The 25,048-nt window shown below is 39.2% G+C and overlaps 1 protein-coding gene across 1 annotated transcript in view; it reads left to right on the top strand.

The window, feature by feature from the left end:
* Positions 1–25,048, top strand: part of rsph14 (radial spoke head 14 homolog) — a 760,969-nt gene that overhangs the window by 42,642 nt on the left and 693,279 nt on the right. The window contains exon 3 of the mRNA XM_073055680.1: positions 5,778–5,896. Within this exon, the coding sequence (XP_072911781.1) occupies positions 5,778–5,896 (119 nt within the window). The remainder of the gene's footprint in view (positions 1–5,777; positions 5,897–25,048) is intronic.

Here is a 25,048-nt window from a genome sequence, read left to right as displayed (position 1 = left end):
AGCAGCAGGCGTATGTCCTCGGGCAGCTGCTCCAGGAATGCCTGCTCAAACATGAGGCAGGTTGTATGTCCGTCGGCCAGAGACAACATCTCATTCATTAAAGCTGATGGAGGCCTGTCTCCCAAGCCATCCAGGTGCAGTAAACGGGCAGCTCGCTCACGGCGGGGGAGCCCAAAAGTCCCTATGAGCAGGGCTTTGAATTCTGTGTACTTGCCGTCCACCGGGGGAGACTGTACGAACTCCGCGACCTGGGCCGCTGTGTCCTGGTCGAGGGAGCTCACCGCGTAGTAGTAACGGGTGTCCTCTGAGGTTATCTGCCGAACGTGGAATTGGGCTTCTGCTTGCTGAAGCCATAGGTGAGGTTGTAGCGTCCAGAAGTTTGGCAGCTTCAAGGAAACCGCATTAACAGATGCGGCGTCGGTCATCTCCGGTCCAAAAACGTTTGGACCGTTGGGGTCACCAATTGTAGCGGTGTGCTACACGCAGCGCTAAAATATCGACACGGAGTCGGTGAGCTGCAGCCAAAGACTAAGTTTATTTCAACTCCACTGTCTTGCTTTAAAACCTGTCTCTCCTACCAGATACCTTGAGAGGCCCTACTGAAACCTCCTCAGGCTTTCTTCCTTTGTCCCTGCACTCTGGCTAATTGTCAGCCGGTTCGAGTGTGCTAGTAATTGGGTCGCCACAAGATAATAAATTTTACTCCATTGATCATCTGAAAGTGCATGTTGAAGTTCTATTTCTCAAGTGTGTTGATCCCTATCATTAGGCCACATGCGAGCATTCATTAACTGTTTATAAATGATAGCTATTAATCGTTTTTGAAATGGTTTAAGCTGAAAAGTAGCATAAGCCAAATTTGAAGAGTAGGCCAAGGGATAATTGGGTAGAAAATCGTGTAAAAAATTCCTAACCTGTAAGTATTTAAAAAAAATTGTGTATTAGAGAGGTCATATTTATCCATTAACTGCGAAAATGACATTAAACAATCCTGTAAGAACAAATCTAAAAAAGTTTTTATTCTCTTAGTTTTCCATGTTAAAAAATCTTTATCCAGAGTTGATGGTTTAAAAAAAATTTAGAATAAATATAACCAGAGAGTAAAAAAATTATTTAATTCAAAAAATCTACGAAACTGAAAACAGATTTTTAAAGTATGTTTAACAATAGGGTTGAGAGTTTGTCTACCTATTCAGGAGAACGAAGAAGGAAGTGGAGCTCCTAATAGAGAAGCTAAAGAAAACCCCGTTACCAAATTTTCCTCCAAATGTAACCATGGAGGGTGATCCTGGTTATCTATATCATAAATCCAAAAAGTAATATAATGAATATTAATTGCCCAATAATAAAATCTAAAGTTTGGTAAGACCAGTCCTCCATCTTTTTTTGGTTTTTGCAATAAAAGTTTATTCACTCTAGAGCTTTTGTTATTCCAAACGTAAGACAAAATCATAGAATCTATTTTACCAAAAAATGTTTTTGGAACAAAAGAGGGAACTGCTTGAAATATATATATATAAATTTCAGTAAAATAACCATTTTTTTAGCATTAATTCGACCTATCAATGACATCGACATAGGTGACCATTTAGTAAGCGCTTGTTGAGTATATTCAATTAGAGGGGAGAAATTAAACTTATATAGGACTTTAACATTTTTAGTAATTTTGATACCAAGGGAACTGAAATGGTTTTTAGCAATATTAAAAGGTATTTGATCATAATAATCATAATAATTATTAATAGGAAATAATTCATTTTTATGTAAATTAAGTTTATATCCAGAGAAAGTACTAAATTCCGTAAATATAGATAGCATGAAAGGAATAGATTTCCTATGTTTTGAAATGTAAACTAATAAATCATCCGCATATAACAAAGCCTTATGTAATTTATCCCCTTCCTTAATACCCTGCAAAGAATTAGAATCCATAAGAGTGATAGCAAGTGGTTCTAAAACCAAATTAAATAATAAAGGACTAAGAGGACAACCATATAACCATATAACAACTACAGCACGGAAACAGGCCATCTTGGCCCTTCTAGTCTGTGCCGAACGCTTACTCTCACGTAGTCCCACTGACCCGCACTCAGCCTATAACCCTCCATTCCTTTCCTGTCCATATTCCTATCCAATTTTACTTTAAATGACAATACCGAACTTGCCTCTACCACTTATACTGGAAGCTTGTTCCACACAGCTACCACTTTCTGAGTAAAGAAATTCCCCCTCCTGTTACCCTTAAACTTTTGCCCCCTAACTCTCAACTCATGTCCTCTTGTTTGAATCTCCCCTACTGTCAATGGAAAAAGCCTGTCTACGTCAACTCTATCTATCCCCCTCATAATTTTAAATACTTCTATCAAGTCCCTCCTCAACCTAACTTGTTGACCTAACTTGTTCAATCTTTCCCTGTAACTTAGGTGCTGAAACCCAGGTAATCTTCTCTGTACTCTCTCTATTTTGTTGACATCTTTTTTTTATAATTTGGTGACCAGAACTATACACAATGCTCCAAATTCGGCCTAATCAATGCCTTGTACAATTTTAACATTACATCCCAACTCCTATACTCAATGCTCTGATTTATAAAGTCCAGCGTACCAAAAGCTTTCTTCACCACCTATCCACATCAGATTCCACCTTCAGGGAACTATGCACCATTATTCCTAGATCACTCTGTTCTACTGCATTCTTCAATGCCCTACCATTTACCATGTATCTCCTATTTGGATTATTCCTACCAAAATGTAGCACCTCACACTTATCAGCATTAAACTCCATCTGCCATCATTCAGCCCACCCTTCTAACTGGCCTAAATCTCTCTGCAAGCTTTGAAAACCTACTTCATTAACCACAATGTCACCTACCTTAGTATCATCTGCATATTTACTAATCCAATTTACCTCCCCATCATCCAAATCATTAATGTATACGACAAACAACATTGGACCCAATACAGATCTCTGAGGCACACCACTAGTCACCGGCCTCCAACCTGACAAACAGTTATCCACCACTACTCTCTGGCATCTCCCATCTAGCCACTGTTGAATCCATTTTACTACTTCAATATTAATACCTAGCGATTGAACCTTCCTAACTAACCTTCCGTGTGGAACTTTGTCAAAGGCCTTACTGAAGTCCATATAGACAACATCCTCTGCTTTACCCTCATCAACTTTCCTCGTAATCTCTTCAAAAAATTCAATAAGATTTGTCAAACATGACCTTCCGTGCACAAATTCATGTTGACTGTTCTTAATCAGACCCTGTCTATCCAGATAATTATATATACCATCTCTAAGAAGGTATTGATGGTATCTCTAAGAACCTGATGGGTTCCTCTATATAATCTAAAATAAGGAGACTTTTGATTATCAGTTATAACCACAGCAGGGCAGGGTAAATCAATTTAATCCAGGAAATAAATCCCGGGCCAAAATTAAACCACTTCAAAACTTGAAATAAATAAGGCCACTCCACCCTATCAAAGGCTTTCTCTGCATCCAGAGATACAATACATTCAGATTCTTTGACTGAGGGGGAATAAATGATATTTATAATCTTTGAATATTAAAATGAGAGTACCTATTTTTAATAAATCCTGTTTGATCATTTGAGCTAACATCAGGCAAAATATTCTCAAGTCTATTAGCTAGAATCTTAGAGAGAATTTTAAAATCTACATTCAATAAAGAAATAGTTCTATACGATACACATTCCAGTGGGTCTTTTTCTTTTTTAGGAATCAATGAAATTAATGCCACATAAAGTTCTTGGAAGGTTCCCAGAGGATATAGATATATTTTCATAAGAGAGTTATCTTGAAGGAATTCTCTGCCTTCATTTAAAACCATAAGAATTGTGCTCTTTCACTGAGCACTGTTTGGGGGGCTTAGAGTAAATCATGGCTTAGCATCACATTCATTACACTGCATAAGCTCGATGTGCCTTAATAATTGATACCATTAGAAACATAGAAAACTACAGCACAATACAGGCCATTTAGCCCACAGACATGTCCCAATCTTGGAAATTACTAAGCTTACCTACAGCCCTCTATTTGTCTAAGCTCCAAGTACCAATCTAAAAGCCTCTTAAAAGACCCTATCATATCCGCCACCACCACCGTTTCCGGCAGTCCATTCCACACACTCACCACTCTCTGAGTAAAAAACTTATCCCTGACATCTCCTCTGTACCTACTCCCCAGCACCTTAAACCTGTGTCCTCTTGTGGCAACCATTTCAGCCCTGGGAAAAAGCATTGATCCACACGATCAATGCCTCTCATCATCTTATACATCTCTATGAGGTCACCTCTTATCCTCCGTCACTCCAAGGAGAAAAGGCCTAGTTCACTCAATCTATTCTCATAAGGCATGCTCTGCAATCCAGGCAACATACTTTTAAGTCTCCTCTACACCCTTTCTATTGCTTCCGCATCCTTCCTGTAGTGGGGTGACCAGAACTGAGCACAGTACTCCAAGTGGGGTCAGACCAGGGTCCTATGTAGCTGCAACATTACCTATCGGCTCCTAAATTCACTTTCACTATTGATGAAGACCAATACACTGTATGTCTTCTTAACCACAGAGTCAACCTGCGCAGCTGTTTTGAGTGTCATTTCACCTATTCCCAGCAGCATTGTTCCAATTAGCTTGGATTTATTTAAAATTTTCCCTGATCTGAAGTCAGTATTCAAATTTCAGAGAGATTAGATGGAAGATCTTTAATCTTGAAAAGGCAAGTCTCCAGTTGCTCCACACAATGTTGCTTCCCAAATCTTGTATCAATATCAAGAGAAATATGTTTTTTTCTTTTAAAGCAGATGCATACTGATGATAATTATGGTCAGCACCTCGTATGCTGATTATCAGTTGTGGTTTGAGACTAAAGCAAATCTGCCACCCTGCACTGAGTTTCCAATTCTACATTTGTTTGACTTTGCTTCCTGTAACTTTTATATAGACCTAAATTGACATCCTAATAACAGGAACATCTCTGTGTATAATAGGAAGAGGTGCAGAGAAATATAATGAGAAACAGACCTATATCTCCCCTTCCCCCTCCTCCCCATCAATCTACCAAATGTTATTTGCATTGAGCAGTCTCAGAGGGGTTGGTGGAAAGGAAGTTTAGATTGGGATAATGATCTCATGGTAGACTTTATTTTCTCACTTACTGCTGTTTTTCTGCCCCATTTTGGTTGGGATTGAAGAGCATGATACTTGGCTTAAATATTCTATTTTGCTTTATTCGTTTTGAAGAAAAAGAGCAATGACAATGGGCCTGGAATATGATGACCATCTTGCCTTTCAAATGTAAAAGAAACAGATACAAATCACTTTTATGAGAATGTTTTCTTATTATGACTAATAAAATAGAATTTAGGTGTATCATGTTGTTGTTTATGAAACCAATCTGAAAACTATCAGAAAATAACCTGTTATTCAAAGAACCGTTAGACCAGAAGTTTTCTTGTGCCTGAAATGTTGCGCAATAGACCAATGAATTTTTATTTTATTGTGAGTTATTATCATATTTAGTATAATTATTTTTGATGAGTTATTGATGTGTGCAAGTAGTTTAATTGCGTAAACAGTAGCTAAAGAAATACTACAAATACATTTCCAAATATTAACTTTGTAAAATTTTAGCTAGTTGCCAAAATGTGTTTGCATTACTAACAAGAGCAAAACAGCTATCCTCAACATAGTATTATAGATTTATTGCAGCATGTTAATTTTTATTCATTTTCTTTTCTCCTATAGGTTTGCAATTATGGATCATGATGTAATTTTACCATTAGCTGATCTGCTCGATGATCCTGTGGACATTTGTCGTAGAAATATGCATTTGGCTCTAGAAATGCTCTCGGAGATTCCTGCAGGTAGGAAATTTTAATTTGGCAGAGTGAGAAAAAAATGGTGTTTTGAGAAAGCTAAAGGCATAAATGTTTATGACTCAAACTGATGTCTTATTTTAGGATAATAGTGGTAAATTCTAGTGTTTGGAAAATAGAAATATTTCTAGTGTTGGCCTTTAAGACTAATTGGTGTTATTAATGTTATGAAATGAATAATCCAAAATATTTTTTTCCTTAATTGTGAAATTAGAATTTGTGTATGTTGGTTTTCATTCTGTTCCTACTTGTCTGCTGAGCAATTTGTTAAGTGTGAACCATGATTTTTTAGAAATACCTCTTGATAGAGATTGGTCCTAAACTGTGACATCATAATTTTTCTTGTAGAGGCATGAGTTGTGGAAGAAACTGTTAAGCTTTCCCCTATATTGCTCAGCCATTTGCTTGAAGATTATCTCCTATGCATTTGAGAAAAGGCAATGGAACAATCAAAGGCAATATAACTGAAGAATTAATAAAGCTCTTAAAATGTCTTGCTTCTTAGTTTGTAAGAATGAAATTATTAGTACTAATTTATCATAAATTCAGATTTTGGTCAGTATGTGTCCAGACTGGAATTTGACAATGATTGTGCTGTATGTATTGGCCAGTATTATAGCGTTCTTAATAAAAGAAGCATGGACTAGATTACTTTGAGCTTATTAGAAAATTTTAACCTCTTGAAAGATTTATTTGGAATTAATAGCAGAAGATTATTATGGTGAGATAATTATTGGTAAATGGACAATCATTTAAACTTTCATTTTGATACATTTTAGTCATGAATTGGTTGTAGTGTGGTGTGCTTTGCAAGGAGATTGATGTAAGCAAAGATGTTAGCTTTTAAGAGGAAGAGACATATATTTGAATTTGAAGGATACCTATGGTAAGACATAATTGCATTTGTGAAAGGCCAATAATGACATCATTGATGATTGGGATCCCAGTATTCTATAAATTTTTGTGTGGGCTAAAAGCTTTGTGTATGATTTCATGCTACCACAGCAAAATCCTTGGAAATCATTAATCTTTATCTGTCCCTAGAAAATAACTGAGCTCAACAGCTATTCTATTGATCAAGACCAAGCGTTTGAGATGTAAATCACTAGGCTGTAGCATATAAATATGCTACAGTGAATTACATTTTAGCAAATATAATCTCGTTAATGCAGAGCAATATTAATTCTTTGTCAAAATTGATGCTTCCTATAGACTGAAATGTCTATTCATTATATGTATTTTGATCATATTGAAATATTAACTCCATCGCAATCCTTCTAGGTTTGAATTTGTCATTAGGAAATTCAAGTTTGCCAGATTTATATATTATTTTTGTTACATAGGAAGTTCAACCTGGGAGTTCAGTAATATTGTTGTGGTGACTGTCTAATAGACATTTTTGTCTGTTTCCATTTCCATATTGTCTTAATTAGATTTTATTTCAAACTTTTTTTGTTTTGCAATTCATTATAGGTTTTATTGAAAAAATCAGTAATGACGATCCATATTTTCTGCAATTATATTTAAGAATTTTTTGACAGAAGTTTCCTATGTATTAGTTAATTCCTGGGATATCCACTAGTTTTATGGATGGTATAGGCAGTATATGTACTGGATCTGTAGCATATTATGTAGAGGGGGTTGCTTTTGAAATAAACAAGTCCCATGACGTTTAAGTACACTGTCTGATTAAGTATAAAGCTTCTTAAAGAGTCAGAAACATAAAATATATTTTAAATTTTATTGTTTGTGAGCAATAGAAATCATATTTATGCATGATTGAATGATCTACAGTTGACAAATAATCCACAGTATATCACATAGTTTTATGTGTCTATCCATTACAAACCTTTCAATGAAGATAAACTGATTTTCTCCATGGATTTTGAAAACGACAGATTTTTTTGAGGGAGCCTTTTTGTTTTTACGTTTATAAGGTTTTACAGGTTTTAGAGAACATGTATGCCTAGATATTGAATACTGGGACCTAGCTGTCTCTCTTTCCACAGATACTGTTTGGCATTTTCTCTTTTCATTTTGAATCAAACATTCTGCTTAGTTTCAGTGCTATGTGATTGAAAATTGATTTAAACTTGAGAAAATCACATTTCTGGTTATTGCTGGGTCCTTTCATCAACTGCAAAATTTGTGCACCTTGTTAGGCTTTAGTCCAGCACATGTAATGAAATTTTGGTATCAAATATACAGTTTATGATGTTATACAGAGGTGACATAAGTTGGATTAATCTATCTGTGGCATGACAAATATTTGACAGTTATAAATAACGCAGGTTAGCAACCTGCTACATTATCTTTTTGGTCAAAAATAGGATATCAAAGCTCGCATTTTGTTAAGTGAGAAACAAGTAATTGTGTATTTTACTAGATAAATTCCTCTAACTAATTTAGCGAGTGTCTCTGTGGTTGTACTGCTCACAGCACTTCTAGAATGGAAGCTTGAGACTAGAAATTGCATGTAAGCGCAGAGAATGATGTAATGATGTGTGAATGGAGAGGCATAGAAAAGTAGTCGTTGTTCCCAGAGCTTTCAGAAGCGCCAAATTGTACGTCTTTCTCTCTGAAAAGCAGGCACAGACTTCCATGGTAGTCATAACTAATTTATATTATAGTTCAGTCGCAAATGTGTGCTTGGATCTTTCTGTATGTTAATGTTGTGGCCAATTTCAAATGTTTAAATCATTTCAGATGACAGCTGTGCCACATGTAACAGTTTCCTTCTCACTGCAGCATTTGAGAGATTATTCAAGCTTGATGTTGAAGAAGATATGATTTAGTTTACGTTAACGTGAGAGAGGAGGAGATGGCATTCTGCCTTCGGTAGTTTGATAACATTGCTGGTTTTCCTAAGATCCAGGCTGCTGTTGTCAGTACTCATTGCCATAGGGACAACCCTGAAGAATCCTGAGTTCTAAAGGACGAGAAAGGGCTTCTACTCTCTCGCTGTCCAAGGAGCCACTGATCATGCGAAAAAATTTTTTTTGTTCAATGCAGTGTTTCCTGGAAGCTCACACAAGACCTTAATTTATTTGTCACATGTACATTGAAACAAAGCACCATACAGTGAAATGCATTGTTTTGCATCAACAATCAACACAGTTCGAGAATAGTGCTGGGGTAGCCCGCAAGTGTTGCCACACTTCCAGTGCCAACATAACCTGCCCACAAATCCCTAACCCTAACCCTCTTTGGAATTTTGGAGTGAAGTGGAAACCCACATGCTCACAGGGAGAACATACAAACTCCTTAAAGACAGCGGCAGGAATTGAACTCCGATTGGTGATTACTGGTGCTATAAAGTGATTAAACTACCATGCTGTTCCTTACTTGGGTTATTGACATCTTTATGTTCTCTGACAATAACAGTTGAGCATCTCTCCAATGAGAGTCATGGCATCTTAGAATATTAGTGGAGAAATTGAAAGACGACCTTAAGTTAAGATTCTGCTATCCACACAAATACAGGACCTAATATAGTGGACTGATGTGAAGATTTTGTAGTCAGGACCTGTATGCTCCATAACCATGCCAATAGGAGGGCACAGTAGAAGCCTGAAGCCAGAAGATGGAGTGTCATGGAGTCAGGATTTGCAAGAGGAAGACCAAGTCAAGTCACTTTTATTGTCATTTCGACCATAACTGCTGGTACAGTACATAGTAAAAATGAGACAATGTTTTTCAGGACCATGGTGTTACAAGACACAGTACAAAAACTAGACTGAACTACGTAAAAAAACAACACAGAGAAAGCTACACTAGACTACAGACCAGCAATTAGAGAATGAGAGTGAGTTTGTTGGGGAGGTGAATGAGTTGCTCCAACAAGATAAGGAGAAGCTCAGTGTGGAAGGGAGGCCATATTTGGTTGTGCTGATAGAGATTCTTAAATAGAAGATTCACATTAAAATTTATCATAGTCACTGTTTTGACCCTTCCCATTATTTAGTCCTTCTCTTCTCCATGTTGACAGAATATAATATGAAAAAAATGTCTAACTTAACAAGTTAATGGCAGGAAAGTATAAGATCTTGTAATGATGGTTCGATATTCTAATAAAGAAGCCACTGCTTTAATAGTAATGAAAAAACGCTTAAGAAACTCATTTTGAATCATGAAATGAAGTTGAAGTTATTTATCCAGATGAACACTCCAACTAATGGAGTAAACTAATCAATTTTCACAAAGTAAAATGTTAATCCTCAATCAGCAAGAATCCCTGAGGCAAGTATACACTGAATCTCGTGATTTTCTGAAGAGCATACAGAAATGAGACAGGAGAAACTATACACTGCAGAGACTAGATGAAGCTATGTTCAAAACCTGAAGTCTCTTTATGAATAGTGCACTTTCAGGACCTTGTGGAGTGCAATCTGCAATGGAGAAGGTTTTTGAGAGAAAAGAGATCAATTGGAAATCAGCAGTCTCACTTGTGCAATGACATAATTACATACATGACAGGTAGGCAAGCTGTGTTGACCCAAGTATATTTTGTGGAGTGAAGCAGTGAAATGTATTTCATAAAACCTTGAAGACATCTATGAACAATTAAGCTAATTCCTTTTTGTTTACTTTACATTGACTTAAATATTTACTAGTTGCTGTTTTAGTGAAGGATGAAAATGCATTGGGCATTGGCATAATGATAGATGAATGGTTAGGCTTGAAAACCAATGGTTCATTTGACTTCCAACAACAATGTGACGTTTGTCCATAAATTTAGTACTGTTATAGACAGTAGGTGCAGAAGTAGACCATTCGGCCCTTCGAGTCTGCACCGCCATTCTGAGATCATGGCTGATCATCTACTATCAATACCCTGTTCCTGCCTTGTCCCCATATCCCTTGATTCCCCTATCTATAAGATACCTATCTAGCTCCTTCTTGAAAGCAAGGAGTACCAGGAGTCCAGGAGTCCTGATCTAACATGTACTAATGATGTTTTCTCCTGTTATCACCATGGTATCCTCTCTGACACATCTCAAACTGCTGTTCATTTTGGATCAATGAATCACAGAAAGGAGAAGGAAGCCACCATGCCCGTGTTGGCTCAGTGAAAGAACAATTCAGCTAGTTCTTCTTCCCCACCCCTCACCATCATTGTATGCTGTTATCTTTGAACTATTGACTGATTTTGTTCCTGAATCCTATGATTGAATCTGCTTCTATCACCAACCTGCCCCACCTACTTCCTCACCAGTGCATTCCATATACTAAAAACTTGCTGTGGAAAATGCTGCTACTTATGTCACTTTCATTTTTTTGATCATATCCTTTGATTCTCTTCCATCATTGAGAACTGTATTTCTCCATCTATTTTGTTTGAAGATATTTTTAATTTTGTATGCATCTCTGTGCTTCGATTGAGCTTAGAATTTGATATAAAGTTGTCATCAATTGTTTTATATTCTGAAACACCCTTTCTTCCACCCCACCCCCTTCCCTGGTTCCACTAGAGGTTGGCTAGAGCCTTTGAGTATTGCTGCTGAATAAGCTCAGCATCTAGTCCATGTACACTATCAAGTGTGTGTGTGTGTAAATAGTAATTCAAAATACATCGATAGTAGCAATGCTTACACTAGTTTCTTTTTTAGAAATTATTATTATTTATTTCCCACAATAATAATAAAAAAGACTTATGGCTGCAAGTAGTATAACTCACATGTAAGGCATGTCCTTTTCCATATCCTTCAATTTCAGTTGAATTTAATACCCGTCAATAAAACTGCTGTGCTTTCAGTTCTTCACTAAATTTTGTTCTGGTATGTTATTGTATGCTTAGAATACATATTTTCTTTTAAATTTTGTTTGTTCTTCCTTCTTCTCAAAACCTCTTTTATCCCTTTTACATGATTACTTTCCGTTATTCCCAATGATAGATTTGAACTCCTCTTGTGGTTCTTTACAGCTAAACAAATAAGATTATCTTTTCTCAGCCTTTGCAGAATGTAGAGATGCTGCTGGGCTTCTTTGATATGGAGCTGGTGTTGAGGGACCAGGTGAGATTCTCCACCAGGTGAACACCAAGAAATTTGGTGCTCTTAACGATCTCTACTGAAGAGCCGTCGATGTTCAACGGAGAGTGGTCGCTCCATAACCTCCTGAAGTCAACAACCATATCTTTTGTTTTGTTCACATTCAGAGACATGTTGCTGGCTCTGCACCAGTCCATTAGCCGCTGCACCTCCTCTCTGTAGGCTGACTCATCGTTCTTGCTGACCACCATGGTCGTTTTGTCGGTGAACTTGATGATGTGGTTTGAGCTGTGTGTTTCAGCACAGTCGTGGGTCAACAGACTGAACAGCAGTGGACTGAGCACACAGCCCTGGGGGGCCCCGTGCTCAGTGTGATGGTGTTGGAGATACTGCCTCCGATCCGGACTGTCTGAGGTCTCCCAGTCAGGAAATCTAGTATCCAGTTGCAGAGGGAAGTGTTCAGGCCCAGAAGGCTCAGTTTTCCAATCAGTTGCTGAGGGATGATTGTGTTGAATGCTGAACTGAAGTCTATGAACAGCACTCGAATGTATGTGTCTTTTTTGTCCAGGTGGGTTAGGGCCAGGTGGAGGGAGATGGCAATGGCGTTGTCCGTTAAAATGTTGGGACGGTGTGCGAACTGCAAGGGGTCCAGTGAGGGTTGCAGCAGGGTCTTGATTGCTTCATGACGAGCCTCTCGAAACACTTCATGATGATGGATGTGAGTGCAATAGGACGGTAGTCATTGAGGCAGGACACTGAAGATTTCTTCGGCACGGGGACGATGGTGGCGGCTTTGAAGCACGTTGGAACAATGGCACTGCTCAGGGAGATGTTGAAGATGTCAGTGAGAACATCTGCTAGCTGGTCTGCACATCCTGTAAGCACTCTACCAGGAATGTTGTCTGGTTCAGCAGCTTTCCGTGGGTTGACCCTGCACAGGGTTCTTCTCACATTGGCCACGGTGAGACACAGCACCTAGTCATTTGAAGGAGGGGTGGACTTCCTCATCACATTTTACAGGGGTTGTATTGAGATCATCCTGAGCAGCTGCATCACTGCCTGGTTCAGAAATTGCACCATCTCGGATCGCAAGACTCTGCAGTGGATAGTGAGGTCAGCTGAGAAGATCATTGAGGTCCCTCTTCCCGGCAATGCAGACATTTACACTATACGCTGCATCCGCAAAGCAAACAGCATTATGAAGGACCCCACGCACCCCTCATACCTCTTCTCCCTCCTGCCATCTGGGAAAAGGCACCAAAGTATTCGGGCTGTCAGGACCAGACTATGTAACAGTTTCTTCCCCCAAGCCATCAGACTCCTCAATACCCAGAGCCTGGACTGACACCAACTTACTGCCCTCTACTGTGCCTATTGTCTTGTTTATTATTTATTGTAATGCCTGCACTGTTTTGTGCACTTTATGCAGTCCTGGGTAGGTCTGTAGTCTAGTGTAGTTTTTTTCTGTGTTTTTTTTTACGTAGTTTAGTGTAGTTTTTGTACAGTTTCATGTAGCACCATGGTCCTGAAAAACGTTGTTTCATTTTTGCTGTGTACTGTACCAGCAGTTATGGTCGAAATGACAATAAAAAGTGACTTGAATTGACTGTGTTGAGAAGAACCTTGAACAAGTATTAATTTGCCAAGATATGGACTTGCCTCACTTAATTTAACTGTAGTTTCTCAAGTTCAATCTTTAATACACTATTACATAAATACATACCTTGAAATTAAATAACACATATTCACCTCATTAAATTATTAGATTTCTTTTGAAGGCTCATCACTCTATAATTCAAAAGTTGAAGTCCAAGTCCTTTATCCTTTTTGTTTAGTTTTTCATTGAAATTGAATTACATGTAATGCCCTGGTTAAGGTTTCTACTGCTATCCCTCCCCTCTTCCCCTCTATTTTTATTTTAGCAGTTTTCTGCAAAAGCAGAATGCTTTGTTAATAAGAGTGTTTCGCCTTCGGCTAAAGGTAGGAAGCCATTTTGTCTAACTTAGGAATGTGTCAGTCAATCAGGATTGTCTTGGTACGTGTTCTCACATTTTGCCCAGTGGGATGCTATGGAAGTTTCGCCAGAGCTGGGCGGGATCAGATTTCTGAAGGTTAGTAGTCTGGTTTGGGATCTTTTGATGGAAGATGCAGAGCAGGGCATAAAGGAAGATGCCCGGAGAATGCTGCTCAAGTGAGAGACCCTGTTGTAAGAAGTGCTTTGTGTCCATACTCCTCCATTAGCCAGTTCTTTTGAGATGGTCTTTGAAGGAAGTTCAAACTGTGGCTGATGTTTTTCACGCAGAGTGTGGGTTCAGCGCGTAAGTAAAGCAATACACCTGACTACTCGAGAAATGAGCTCCATCGTTTATGCACACATTGGACTGGTTTAACTGTAATGGGCCCTTTTATTTTTCTTCTATTTCTCTGTTAACTGTTAAAGTTGAAATGTTGGTAAATATACTTCCTTCGTAATTATATGCTGGTGTACAATCTGTTATTTTTCTGGTGAAGGATAACCGCTTGGTTGAACCCCAAATCATACTGACTCTAGAGGTATATTGCTTATGAAAGGTATCTGTCTCAACAGTTGAGTCATTGGCTGTTAACACAGATAGTCAGCAAGCCAGGTTTCTATATGAGTCTGGTGAGAGGGTTGCGTACATAACCCAAAAATGTGGTGCTGTTAATTCACTGTTTAGGTAATTATTTCCATTTCACAACTTGTTACTACATCAGAATTTTAATATTTTAAATAATAGCAGAAAGTTTAAAATAGTTGTTTGTAACTTTGTGATTGTTTGTTGTAAACTCCCATGAAACTCTTGAGCAGAATTTATCCATAGAAACTGATAATCTTTCAATATCTGAATAAAAAGAAAAATGCTGAAAATCTGAATGGAAATTAAAAAGTGGGAATAGTTAGCAATTCAGGGATTTGTAAAAAAAATGCTAGCTTCTTATTGTTCAAACATTTGAACATGTATGATATTCTAACAAGCTTTTAGAATGCAGCTTTTTTTGGGTTACTATATGTTTGCCTTTCTGGTCTATGCCTGTTAGAGCATTCTTGGAGTTAGCACGTGTAGCAAGTAATTTCTGTTACTGAAGTCAGCTGCCAATTTTCTGATGCAAATATGAACAACGGGTTTCCCTTCCCCCTCCCTTACGCCATCCCCCTTCCCACTCAACCCTCCTTTCCTCCCCTCCCTTACGCCATCCCCCTTCCCACTCACCCCTCCTTTCCTCCCCTCCCTGCTCCCACTCCCCTTCTCCCTCTCTCCCCCTCTCTCCCCCTCTCTCCCCCTCTCTCCCCCTCTCTCCCCCTCTCTCCCCCTTTCCTACTCCCTTTCCCCTTTCACCCTTTCCCCCCTCACCCTTTCCCCCTCTCTTCTCCTCCCCCTCTCTTCTCATCCCCCCTCTCCCCCCTCCCCCTCACTCTCCTCCCTAGAAGTTATTCGCCTGGCAGCAGACCTCATGCTCTTCCACCTCCTCTCTGCAGGCCATCTCATCATTGTTGGTGATGAGCCCCACTACTATCGTGTCATTGGCAAACTTGACAATGTGATTACTTAGGTGAATCATGTGTCAGCAGTGTGTGTAGCAGTGGGCTCAGCACACAGTCGTGGGGGCACCTGTGTTGAGAATGATGGAGAGGGAGGAGTGGTTGTGCATTGTGACTATCTCACACCCAGTTGCATAAGGAGTAGGAATTTGTTCACCAAGTTCTGTGAGACAACAGTGTTGAATGCTGAACTGAAATCCAGAAACAGCATTTTGACATAAGACAGCAGTTTCTAGATGTGTCAGGACCAGGTGCATGACAGATGCTATGGCATCTGTTGTTGTGCAGTTCTGTCAGTAAGCATATTGGTGAGTGTTGGTAAGCATATTCCTTGCACAATTTGTGAAATTGAGAAAAATTCTTCAGAAATATCACAGTGGAGGTTTGTAGACAGAATCATGCACTAAAACAGAACATGTGAAGTACTCATTAGCCACTTACTGAAAGTATTTGTAATTGTCATGATAATCACAGCAAAGTCAGATAAGCCATCTGCCTAGGTCAGGCCTTCCCTCTAAAGTTAGTTGCCGGAGAAGAACGACACTTGTAAGAGAGGCTACTGTGACCACAAGAGTCACTCTTGAGTGTGCTGCAGAAGTCAGTGGCTGCAACTGGAGATGAAGTTCATGGCTGCACAATCTCTAAGGCCTTGCACAAAAGGGCATTTATTGAAGAGTGGCAAGGAAGAAGCCCTGGCTAAAAAAAACGCATATCCTTGCCTGTAAAGACTTTGCAAAGTGACGTTTAGAAGATACTGTAAAGACGTGGAAGAAGGTCTTGTGGTCAGATGGGACTAAAGTAGAACTTCCTGGTTTAAGCTGTACATCTAATACTGCACATCAAGACAGGTAACATTATCCTGACTGTGAAGTATGCTGGAGGTAGCATAGCATCACGCAATAGCGATGCTTTTTAGCAACAGGGACTGAAAATCTGGTCAGGATTAATGGGAAGATAAATGCTGCTAAATACAGAGAGATCCTGGATAAAAATTTGCTAGCCTCTGCCAGAAAGCTTAAAGTTTATCTTTGCAGGACAATAACCCAAAGCACGTTGCCAGAGCAACCATGGAGTGGCTTAAACTGAAGAAAATTGATGTCCTTGAGTGGCCCAGTCAGAGTCCTGACCTTAACCTGATCAAACATCTAAGGCCAGACCTCAATATTGCTGTCGAATGCTGCTCCCCAACTAACCTGGCACAGCTTGAGCAATTTTGCAGGGAGGAATGAGCAAATCTTGCTCCATCACATTGTGCAAAGCTAATAGAGACTAATCCAAAAGACTTCTGACTGTAATAGCTATGAGAGGTGGTTCAACAAGTACTGAGCAAAGGGGGATGAATACTTTTGAACTCCTGATTTTAAGTTTTTGAATTCTTATTTTTTCTTGCTTTACTATTTCCCCTTTTTGGGCTCCGCTGTGAAAACAGAGCATGTGATTCACAAATAAAAATTATCAATTAAATTGATCTAAATCCCGAATTATAATACTCATTTATGTGAACAAAGGGTTGGTGGCTGAATACTTTCACAAGGCACTGTAAGTGTATGATGTAGTGCTGTTTTAGTAAACTGGGAAATATGATCTTCTTCGACAGCTTAGAAAGATCCTGAGCTGAGGAAGTTTAGAGTTATTGATGTCCATGAGAGCAGGTATAAGAATATGGCTGAAGGTCTTCACAGGAGGTTCTGATGAAAAATCACCAACCTGAAACTTTAGTATTGTTTTTCTCTCCTCAGATGCTGCCTGACCTACTGAGTATTTCCAACATTTTCTGTTTGATCTTCAATTTTTTTTAAAATCTGCAGTACTTTGCCTTTTCCGAGTCAAGTTTCCTGATGTCAGGAATGTCCTGGAAATAGTGAAATCTACTGTGATATGTTACTGAAACAGTGTTTTATATTATTTCTGTAGTGGAATAGCCATTTTCAGTGGATCAACCACTGACTATAAACTCAGCATACAATATTTCTGTTCTGTACTCTTTCTTTTGTGGATCTTAGAAGTGTGGTTGAGGTTGTGATTGGAGTCAGTGAGTTTATAAAGATTGTCCAAAGATGGAGACAGAGAACAAGAAAAGGAAAAAAGGTATCAGGGATAGCCAAGGAAATTTGAGGGCAGGTTGGAAGTTGGAGACAAAGCAGATGAAGTTGTCAAGCTTGGCATGGGTGCAAGAATTAACACCAATGCAGTTGTCATTGTAGTGGAGAAAAATCTGGGAAGTGTTACCAGTGTAGGCCTGGAACATGGACTAATCCAAATAGCCAGTGAAAAGAGAGGCATAGGTGGGGCCTGTGTGAGTACCCATGGCTTCACATTTGGTTTGGAGAAAGTGGGAAGAGCAAAAGAAAAATCATTGCTGGTAAGAACCTGTTCACCAGATGGAGGAGAGTAGTGGTGGTGGGGGGGTGACCGGTTAGGCCTGTTGTCCAGAAAGAAGCAATGATAGTATGATGATTTGCCAACTGGTCTCAGTAAGGTAGAAGTTAGCCCCCTAGATTACAAAAGCACCATCTTTGTCTACGGGTGTGCAGGTGAGGTTGGGATTAGTGTAGAGAGAATGGAGGTCAGTGTGTTCAGCCACAACTCTACCTACTCCTATAGAGAGTGGGGCAATGGAGTTTGTAGCCAAACATTTGGTTATTCAAATTTCAAAAAGCTGCATGCCTCATAATTTAACCTAATTTTCAGAATCAGAATCAGGTTTATTATCATGGGCACGTGACGTGAAATTTGTTAACTTAGCAGCAGTTCAATGCAATACATAATATAGAAGAGAAAAAAAAAAATAAATATGTGCAACAACAAACACAAAATGCTGGTAGAACACAGCAGGCTAGGCAGCATCTATAGGGAGAAGCGATGTCGACGTTTCGGGCTGAGACCCTTCGTCAGGACTAAATATGTGTATTGAATATATTAAAAAACATGCAAAATAAGAAATACTGTATATTAAGAAAAGTGAGGTAGTGTCCAAGGGTTCAATGCCCATTTAGGAATTGGATGGCAGAGGGCAAGAAGCTGTTCCTGAATTGCTAAGTGTGTGTCTTCAGGCTTCTGTACCTCCTATCTGATGGTAAGTGAGAAAAGGGCATGCCGTGGGTGCTGGAGGTCCTTAATTATGGACGCTGCCTTTCTGAGACACCGCTCCCTAAAGACGTCCTGGGTACTTTGTAGACTAGTGCCCAAGATAGAGCTGACTAGATTTATAACTTTCTGCAGCTTCTTTTGGTCCTGTGAAGTAGCCCCCCCCCCCCGCCCCCCCCATACCGGACAGTGATGCAGCCTGTCAGAATGCTCTCCAGGGTACATCTATAGAAGTTTTTGAGTGTATTTGTTTGCATGCCAAATCTCTTCAGACTCCTAATAAAGTATAGCCACTGTCTTGCCTTCTTTATAATTACATCGATATGTTGGGACTAGGTTAGTTCCTCAGCGATCTTGACACCCAGGCACTTGAAACTGCTCACTCTCTCCACTTCAGATCCCTCTATGAGGATCGGTATGTGTTCCTTTGTCTTACCCTTCCTGAAGTCCATAATCAGCTTACTAACGTTGAGTGACAGGTTGTTGCTGCAGCACCACTCCACTAGTTAGCATAGCTCACTCCTGTATGCCCTCTTTTCACCACCTGAGATTCTACCAACAATGTTTGTATTGTCAGCAAATTTATAGATGGTATTTGAGCTTTGCCTAGCCACACAGTCATGTGTATATAGAGAGTAGGGTAGAGCAGTGGGCTAAGCATACACTCCTGAGGTGCACCAGTGCTGATCGTCAACGAGGAGGATGTGTTATCACCAATCTGCACAGATTGTGGCTTTCCAGTTAGGAAGTCGAGTTTAACTTTCCCTGATAGTAGATTTTTGGTATACCTGGCACCTAGCAGATGGTACGGATTTCCATGTGGTATCTTTCCAGCGTCACTTATGCAGTCCTCAAGCAAACTTTGATTTTCTCCTCCTGTGTTGCACTTACGTTCCACAGATTCCTGTTTCTTCCCTCTTTCCTACCACAAGGTTGTAGAGTTCCTTCTTCCAAGATGGCAGCATCCTCCATCAGGTTTTGACCCCTCCTTACCTCAGGATTGTCGATGTCCCATCAGGATCTGGCGGTGTAGGACTTCCCTCCTCAGATGGCTTCCCAAACCATGCTCTGTACTGGGAATAGGATTCAGTTTTGTGAGTTCAGCTTATTTTGATTAGAGAACTTGCTGGAGGAAAACACATTTAAACTCTGCAGCATCTGGCGGAAGTCAGATTTACAGGTTTTATAACTCCTTACTTCACTTCAGAAATTCTATCCAGTCACTAGTGGTTTCACACAGGCCATTGACAGCTGATGCCTTATCACTCTTTTTATGTAAGGGGCTAGGTTGTGGCAGAGATGATAATTTTATTGTGGAGCATGCTACAAATCCTACATTATCCATCAAGCAGATTAATAATGTGTTCCTTAGTTCAAGGTTTGTGCCTTCAGGTCTAATTTTCTAGTCAGACAGAAATGCAGTGAAATATTAGGCAACAGAGAGGTTATTTCATGTGAGATCTTACCTCTTGGTTTACACAAAAATTGAGTTACAGCAAATTAAATTAGATGGGTTACATTTGTTAGGAACTTTCTGATTTGACCTCCACTTAATATTTATTTAAATAAATTGTCAAAGATTTCCGGTTTTCTTGTTCAATGTGTTTTGACGTTTATAATTTTGAATTTGATTGAAAATGTATATTGCTAAATACCTGCATGATGTATGGTTTATCTTACAGTGGAAGCATTTTTAAAATTTTCAATTTATAAAATGTGTGAATTTCATCTGAGTTAATGTTACCTTTTAAATTTTGTACATACAATCTGGTTGTATATATCTGGTTAAATCATGCATAATTTAGCATTTATCACCAACTTTATTGAATATTTGGTATTTAATTATGGTTATTTCCTGTAACTGCCTGCAAACTCACTCATCATTTTTAATATATTTTGCAGTATAGTTGAGTAACATAGTAACAGAGCTGCAGCAATTAAACTTGTGGGCTCGTTCTTGAAAGGAAGTGTAAATTAAAGTGTGTCACGTACCCCGTGACCGGGTTACCAAACCAGCAGAAATGGAATGATACGTTGGAGTCTGGTGGTACTGTAACCAAAGGTGTTTATTAGTAAACTAAGTAATACGGTATCAAAAATGCAAATATACATATAAAACAGGTTAGCAATGATAAATACAGAAGTGTAGGAAAAAGAATCAAATCCAAGCTCCATTGTAGTCTAGGGGTAAATGAATAGTCTTAGGATAATGCAGAGTTCAGTTCAGTTCAGTTTGGGTTGAGGTAGTTGCTGTTGTGACGTGAGAGGGAGAGAGAGATGAGCAGCTGCAGCAGGCAAACCTTCCGTTGTCTTCTTGTTCCGTTGTACTGTTGTGGTCATCAATTATGACCCCTCTGTTCCAAGCCATACCGTTCTTCAGTGGTGGACTCGTCACCCAGGCGAGGATGGACACACACACAAGCCCCCACTGGCCTGGTTTCACACACTGTGAGCTTTGGACCGATTCCCCCCAAATTGATCCTCCAAGCCCTCACCTTCCTGTGGGTGCACAACACTCTTTCAGTGTCCAATGGCATGTCTGCCTGTGTCTCAGCAGACTCGTCTTTTATCTCCCCAGCTGGGGTATCAGCCATCCATCAACTGTCCATGTCCATCAAACTGGCCACTCCCTCCTGTCTCAGCAGGCACCTGGCATCACTCTGCTGTGTCAGCAAGGATTCACACAAGCAGGCAGAGTCCTTGAAAGTAAAGTCAACAATCAGCGAAGAAGCCATAATTTTAAATCCTTGTGTCTCTCTCATTATCAGCATGTGTAGCATGGCGACTCTCCCCCTCTTTATCTCTCTCTCTCTCTCTCTCTCTCGTTAGCAGCATAGTTCACGGGGGTCAACTCTGGACCCCATCTCCCCATGGTTTTCTCATCACACATAACAAGTGAAACAACTTTTGTGCTGACTGCAAAGCATTTCAAGATTCTAACATGTATTTGGAAGCCTATAAGAAATAGTGTAATATCTGTGTATAATCCATAAGGTAGAAGCACAAGAATTGCTATTCAGAATGTACTTTTTGGATCTGTGAACCTTCTGTGCTCTTTTTAATCAACTATGTACTTGTAGGCTCAGATGAGGAAATAAGTATCATTAAGAACAGAAGTCAATTAAATTAGTACAGATGTAATGATAGTTATTACAAACTAATAGCAATTCTTAACGTGTTATAAAGACAGAACAATTGCAATTTCAGTGCTTTCATGGCTGTCAAATATTTGACTTACAGTAAATGTCTAATTCATGAAGTTAGTGTTTCATCATATGTAATGGTACAACATAGGTGGCATTTGTTATTCAAATTTTAGATGTCAGTGGAAATAAATACCATATGGGGTGTTATAGGGTGTATTGCAAATGTTGATGCAATATCCATGACCACCCAAGGCAAATTTCTACTCCATGATGCATTAGTGACTTTATTTTCTATTTTCTTCTATTTTACTCTTTGTCAAGCCATATGCTTTCTAATGTGTCATCAGCAATGAGGATAGGTTGATTTATGTGAGTGACTGGTATGCTACTAGAATGCTGCAGTTAACTGTTACAAGGCGAATGTGGCAGGATTTCTTTTTTTTCCTTTTCATTCCTTTTGTGATGATATACTGTATTTTGTTTTTAGATATTGTGGTAAACTATGTATACCTGTCTGGACACGCCCCTCTGCTGACTGCTCCTGTGGCTCCTCCCACAGACCCCTGTATAAAGGTGATTGGAGGCACTGCTCCCCCCTCAGTCTCCGAGATGCTGTGCTCCGTTTTGCTGCTAATAAAAGCCTATCGTTCACTTCCCATCTCCGAGAGTTATTGATGGCACATCAGATATGTTGGTTGGAAGCAAAAGTCCTTACTGGTGTTACTATGAATAAATGAAATGAATTGAGAAAGATAGGGTTAGATTTCTGGGAACAGTTGAATCGCAATACTAAAATTCACATAGTTAGGTATGTTAGTATTTGTACTACCAGTTTCCCGTATGATTATCATCAATTCACAACTTCAAATTCAGTGAAAGGAACAATCCAAGCATGCAAGTTAAATCACTTGGAATGAAGAAAAATAGTGTTTCAATATAAAATATGAAGTCATGTGGTGCTTTGATAGATGTTTTGCTGGAAACCCTGAGAACTGGATGGGAGATAACATGAAGATGTAGGAGTGAAATTGGGCCATTCTGCTCATCCTTCCATAGCAGTGGAACAATAAGCTCATTAGGAAACCAAGGAAGTGTGGTTGGATGAAAAAGAGGTTGATATGGGTGTTGAAACAGTATGCAGTTTAATGATCAGAGCTCAAAGGTTGATAGGAAATACACTCAAACCTTAAGCAGAGTGCCACAGAGAGGCTGAGAATTAGATATCACCCACCAACAATCTTGTAATGATCAGCACCGGTAGTGGTAATAGCAGGGGTCAGCAAAACTTAGTCATTGGAAAGTGGGGACTATGGGCATCCAAAGTACCTGGAGAGGGAATTGGATATTAGGCACTTGCATGGCATGCAGCATTTATTCATGTTGATTTCATATCAACTGCGACTGAATAATGAATATATTTATTGTTAAACTTTATTTCCCATGAGAGAGCAAACACCAGAGGGCATATGTAGAAAATTAAGGGAGGGAAGTTTAGGGGAGACATCGGGGATGTTTTTTACACAGAGGGTTGTGAGTGCCTGGAATGACTTGCCAGGGATGGTGGTGGAGGCTAAAGCATTAGGGGTATTTAAGAGCCTCTTGGACAGGCACATGGATGAAAGAAAAATAGAGGGTTATGGGGTAGTGTGGGTTTAGTATTTTTTTAAGGATTATATGGGTCGGCACAACATGGAGGGCTGAAGGGCCTGTACAGTGCTGTAATGTTCTATGATTCTATGGTTCATGTATTTTAGATGAAAAGGAAGAGTAAAGATTTGTTGTCTCAGGAATGCTTATGTTTTATATTTTTATTCTGTATATGTTTCATCATTTGATGCAATTAAATATTATTTCTTTGGACTATGTTCTAGTGTTGTTCATGCTTGACTGTTGTTGGCAAATGATGATGGGAAGACCCAAAATGATAGTGATTGGAGGTGAGAATTGTAGGGTGATGGGAGGAGAGTGAATGCAATTCTTTATTATCATGCTTTAGTCCCAGTGAGAAAGGAAAGTAGTGAGAAAATGGCTCTAGCAAAAGGCTGTGAAATAGTTACCCTGATGAAACCAGTGAAATTCATAAATAGGGTGTTCCTGGTAGTTGGGCATCTCTCACCACCTCATCTTCCTCCTTTTTCTTCTTCTTCTTCCTATGACTTTTTGTGCAAAGCTTTGGACCTGCAGATGGCAGCACAGCAAATTTACACTGGATACTCTGGTCAGGTGTATACCGAAGGGTACTTTCAGAACTGTTCAAGTAGCTGGAGTGCATCTTCTCCATGATAGTTAGTTGTTTAATAACACGTTTGATGATATTGCTGCTCATTATGATGCTTCTGTGCCTAATATGGATTTTTGAAAAGTTTCCCTCAAGCATATTACAGTAGGTTTTGTATCTCTCTAAGTGGTCAGCAAATCCTCCAGTCTTTGGAAAAGTTTGAAAGTATCATGGCAACATCCTAGCACCTGAAATGTGTTTTTTGTAGTTGCACACCAGATCTGAAATGCTGGAGTGGACTTCTTAGTACAAGTGTGTAGTCATTATTGCCATCGATCTTGTAGAAGCCAGCCAAAACCATAAATTTGAGCATGTGTTCATTATAACTGACAGGTTTATACATTTATGCACTGCTATCTAAGATCTTGTTAATATCTCTGGTAGAACCTTGAAGGATTTGGAGAGAGAAAAGTTGATGGAAGGGTTTACCTTTACAACTACTTGAAAATCATGGTGCCAGGTCCCGTTGATAGCAAATGTCTGACATCTTCTGATAAGATACTGCTGATCAGATATGTCAACAAAAGCTTTTCAATTTAGTCTCTGTGCTGGTATAAGTTTTTCTGTTTGGCTCCACCCACAGAGCTATTAGTCTGTGAACAGCTTGTGTGAGGCCTTTCTGTTGTAGTGAAAGACAGAGATTGGTGAAAGCAGCTTCCAGGCATAATATCACTTTTATGTAGAAGAATTTTATCTTTAAGCAGATTTGGGCTACTGGTTTCAAAGTTTGGCACAATCCATCTTAATGTTAGGATTCATTTCAGTAGGTTGGATGAATAACAAAAGAGGCACTAATGTTTACAGGAAGCTTAGTACTTGGTGCAGCAAATTAGTGTGACTTCACAAGTTAAACTTAAAAACTGGAAATATTTGCAAGCAATGAGGAGGTGGACATGTTTTGGTCTCTAGAGGCTCAGTTCCTTTTGTATGAACATCACTTCCTGTAGGTAAGTTTTTTGTATCAATTCCTGTGATTTGAAGTGCATGGTGGGAAGACATTCATCTCCATCCACTCTTTGTTTGCCCTTGAAACAGCTGTCATGTACACGCAACCCTTGATGCACCATCAATAACTCT

Source organism: Hemitrygon akajei, chromosome 9 (genome assembly GCF_048418815.1).
Source record: "Hemitrygon akajei chromosome 9, sHemAka1.3, whole genome shotgun sequence".
NCBI classification, from domain to species: domain Eukaryota; kingdom Metazoa; phylum Chordata; class Chondrichthyes; order Myliobatiformes; family Dasyatidae; genus Hemitrygon; species Hemitrygon akajei.
Note: the sequence above shows the minus strand (reverse complement) of the source record. Positions and strands in the feature narration are given on the sequence as shown.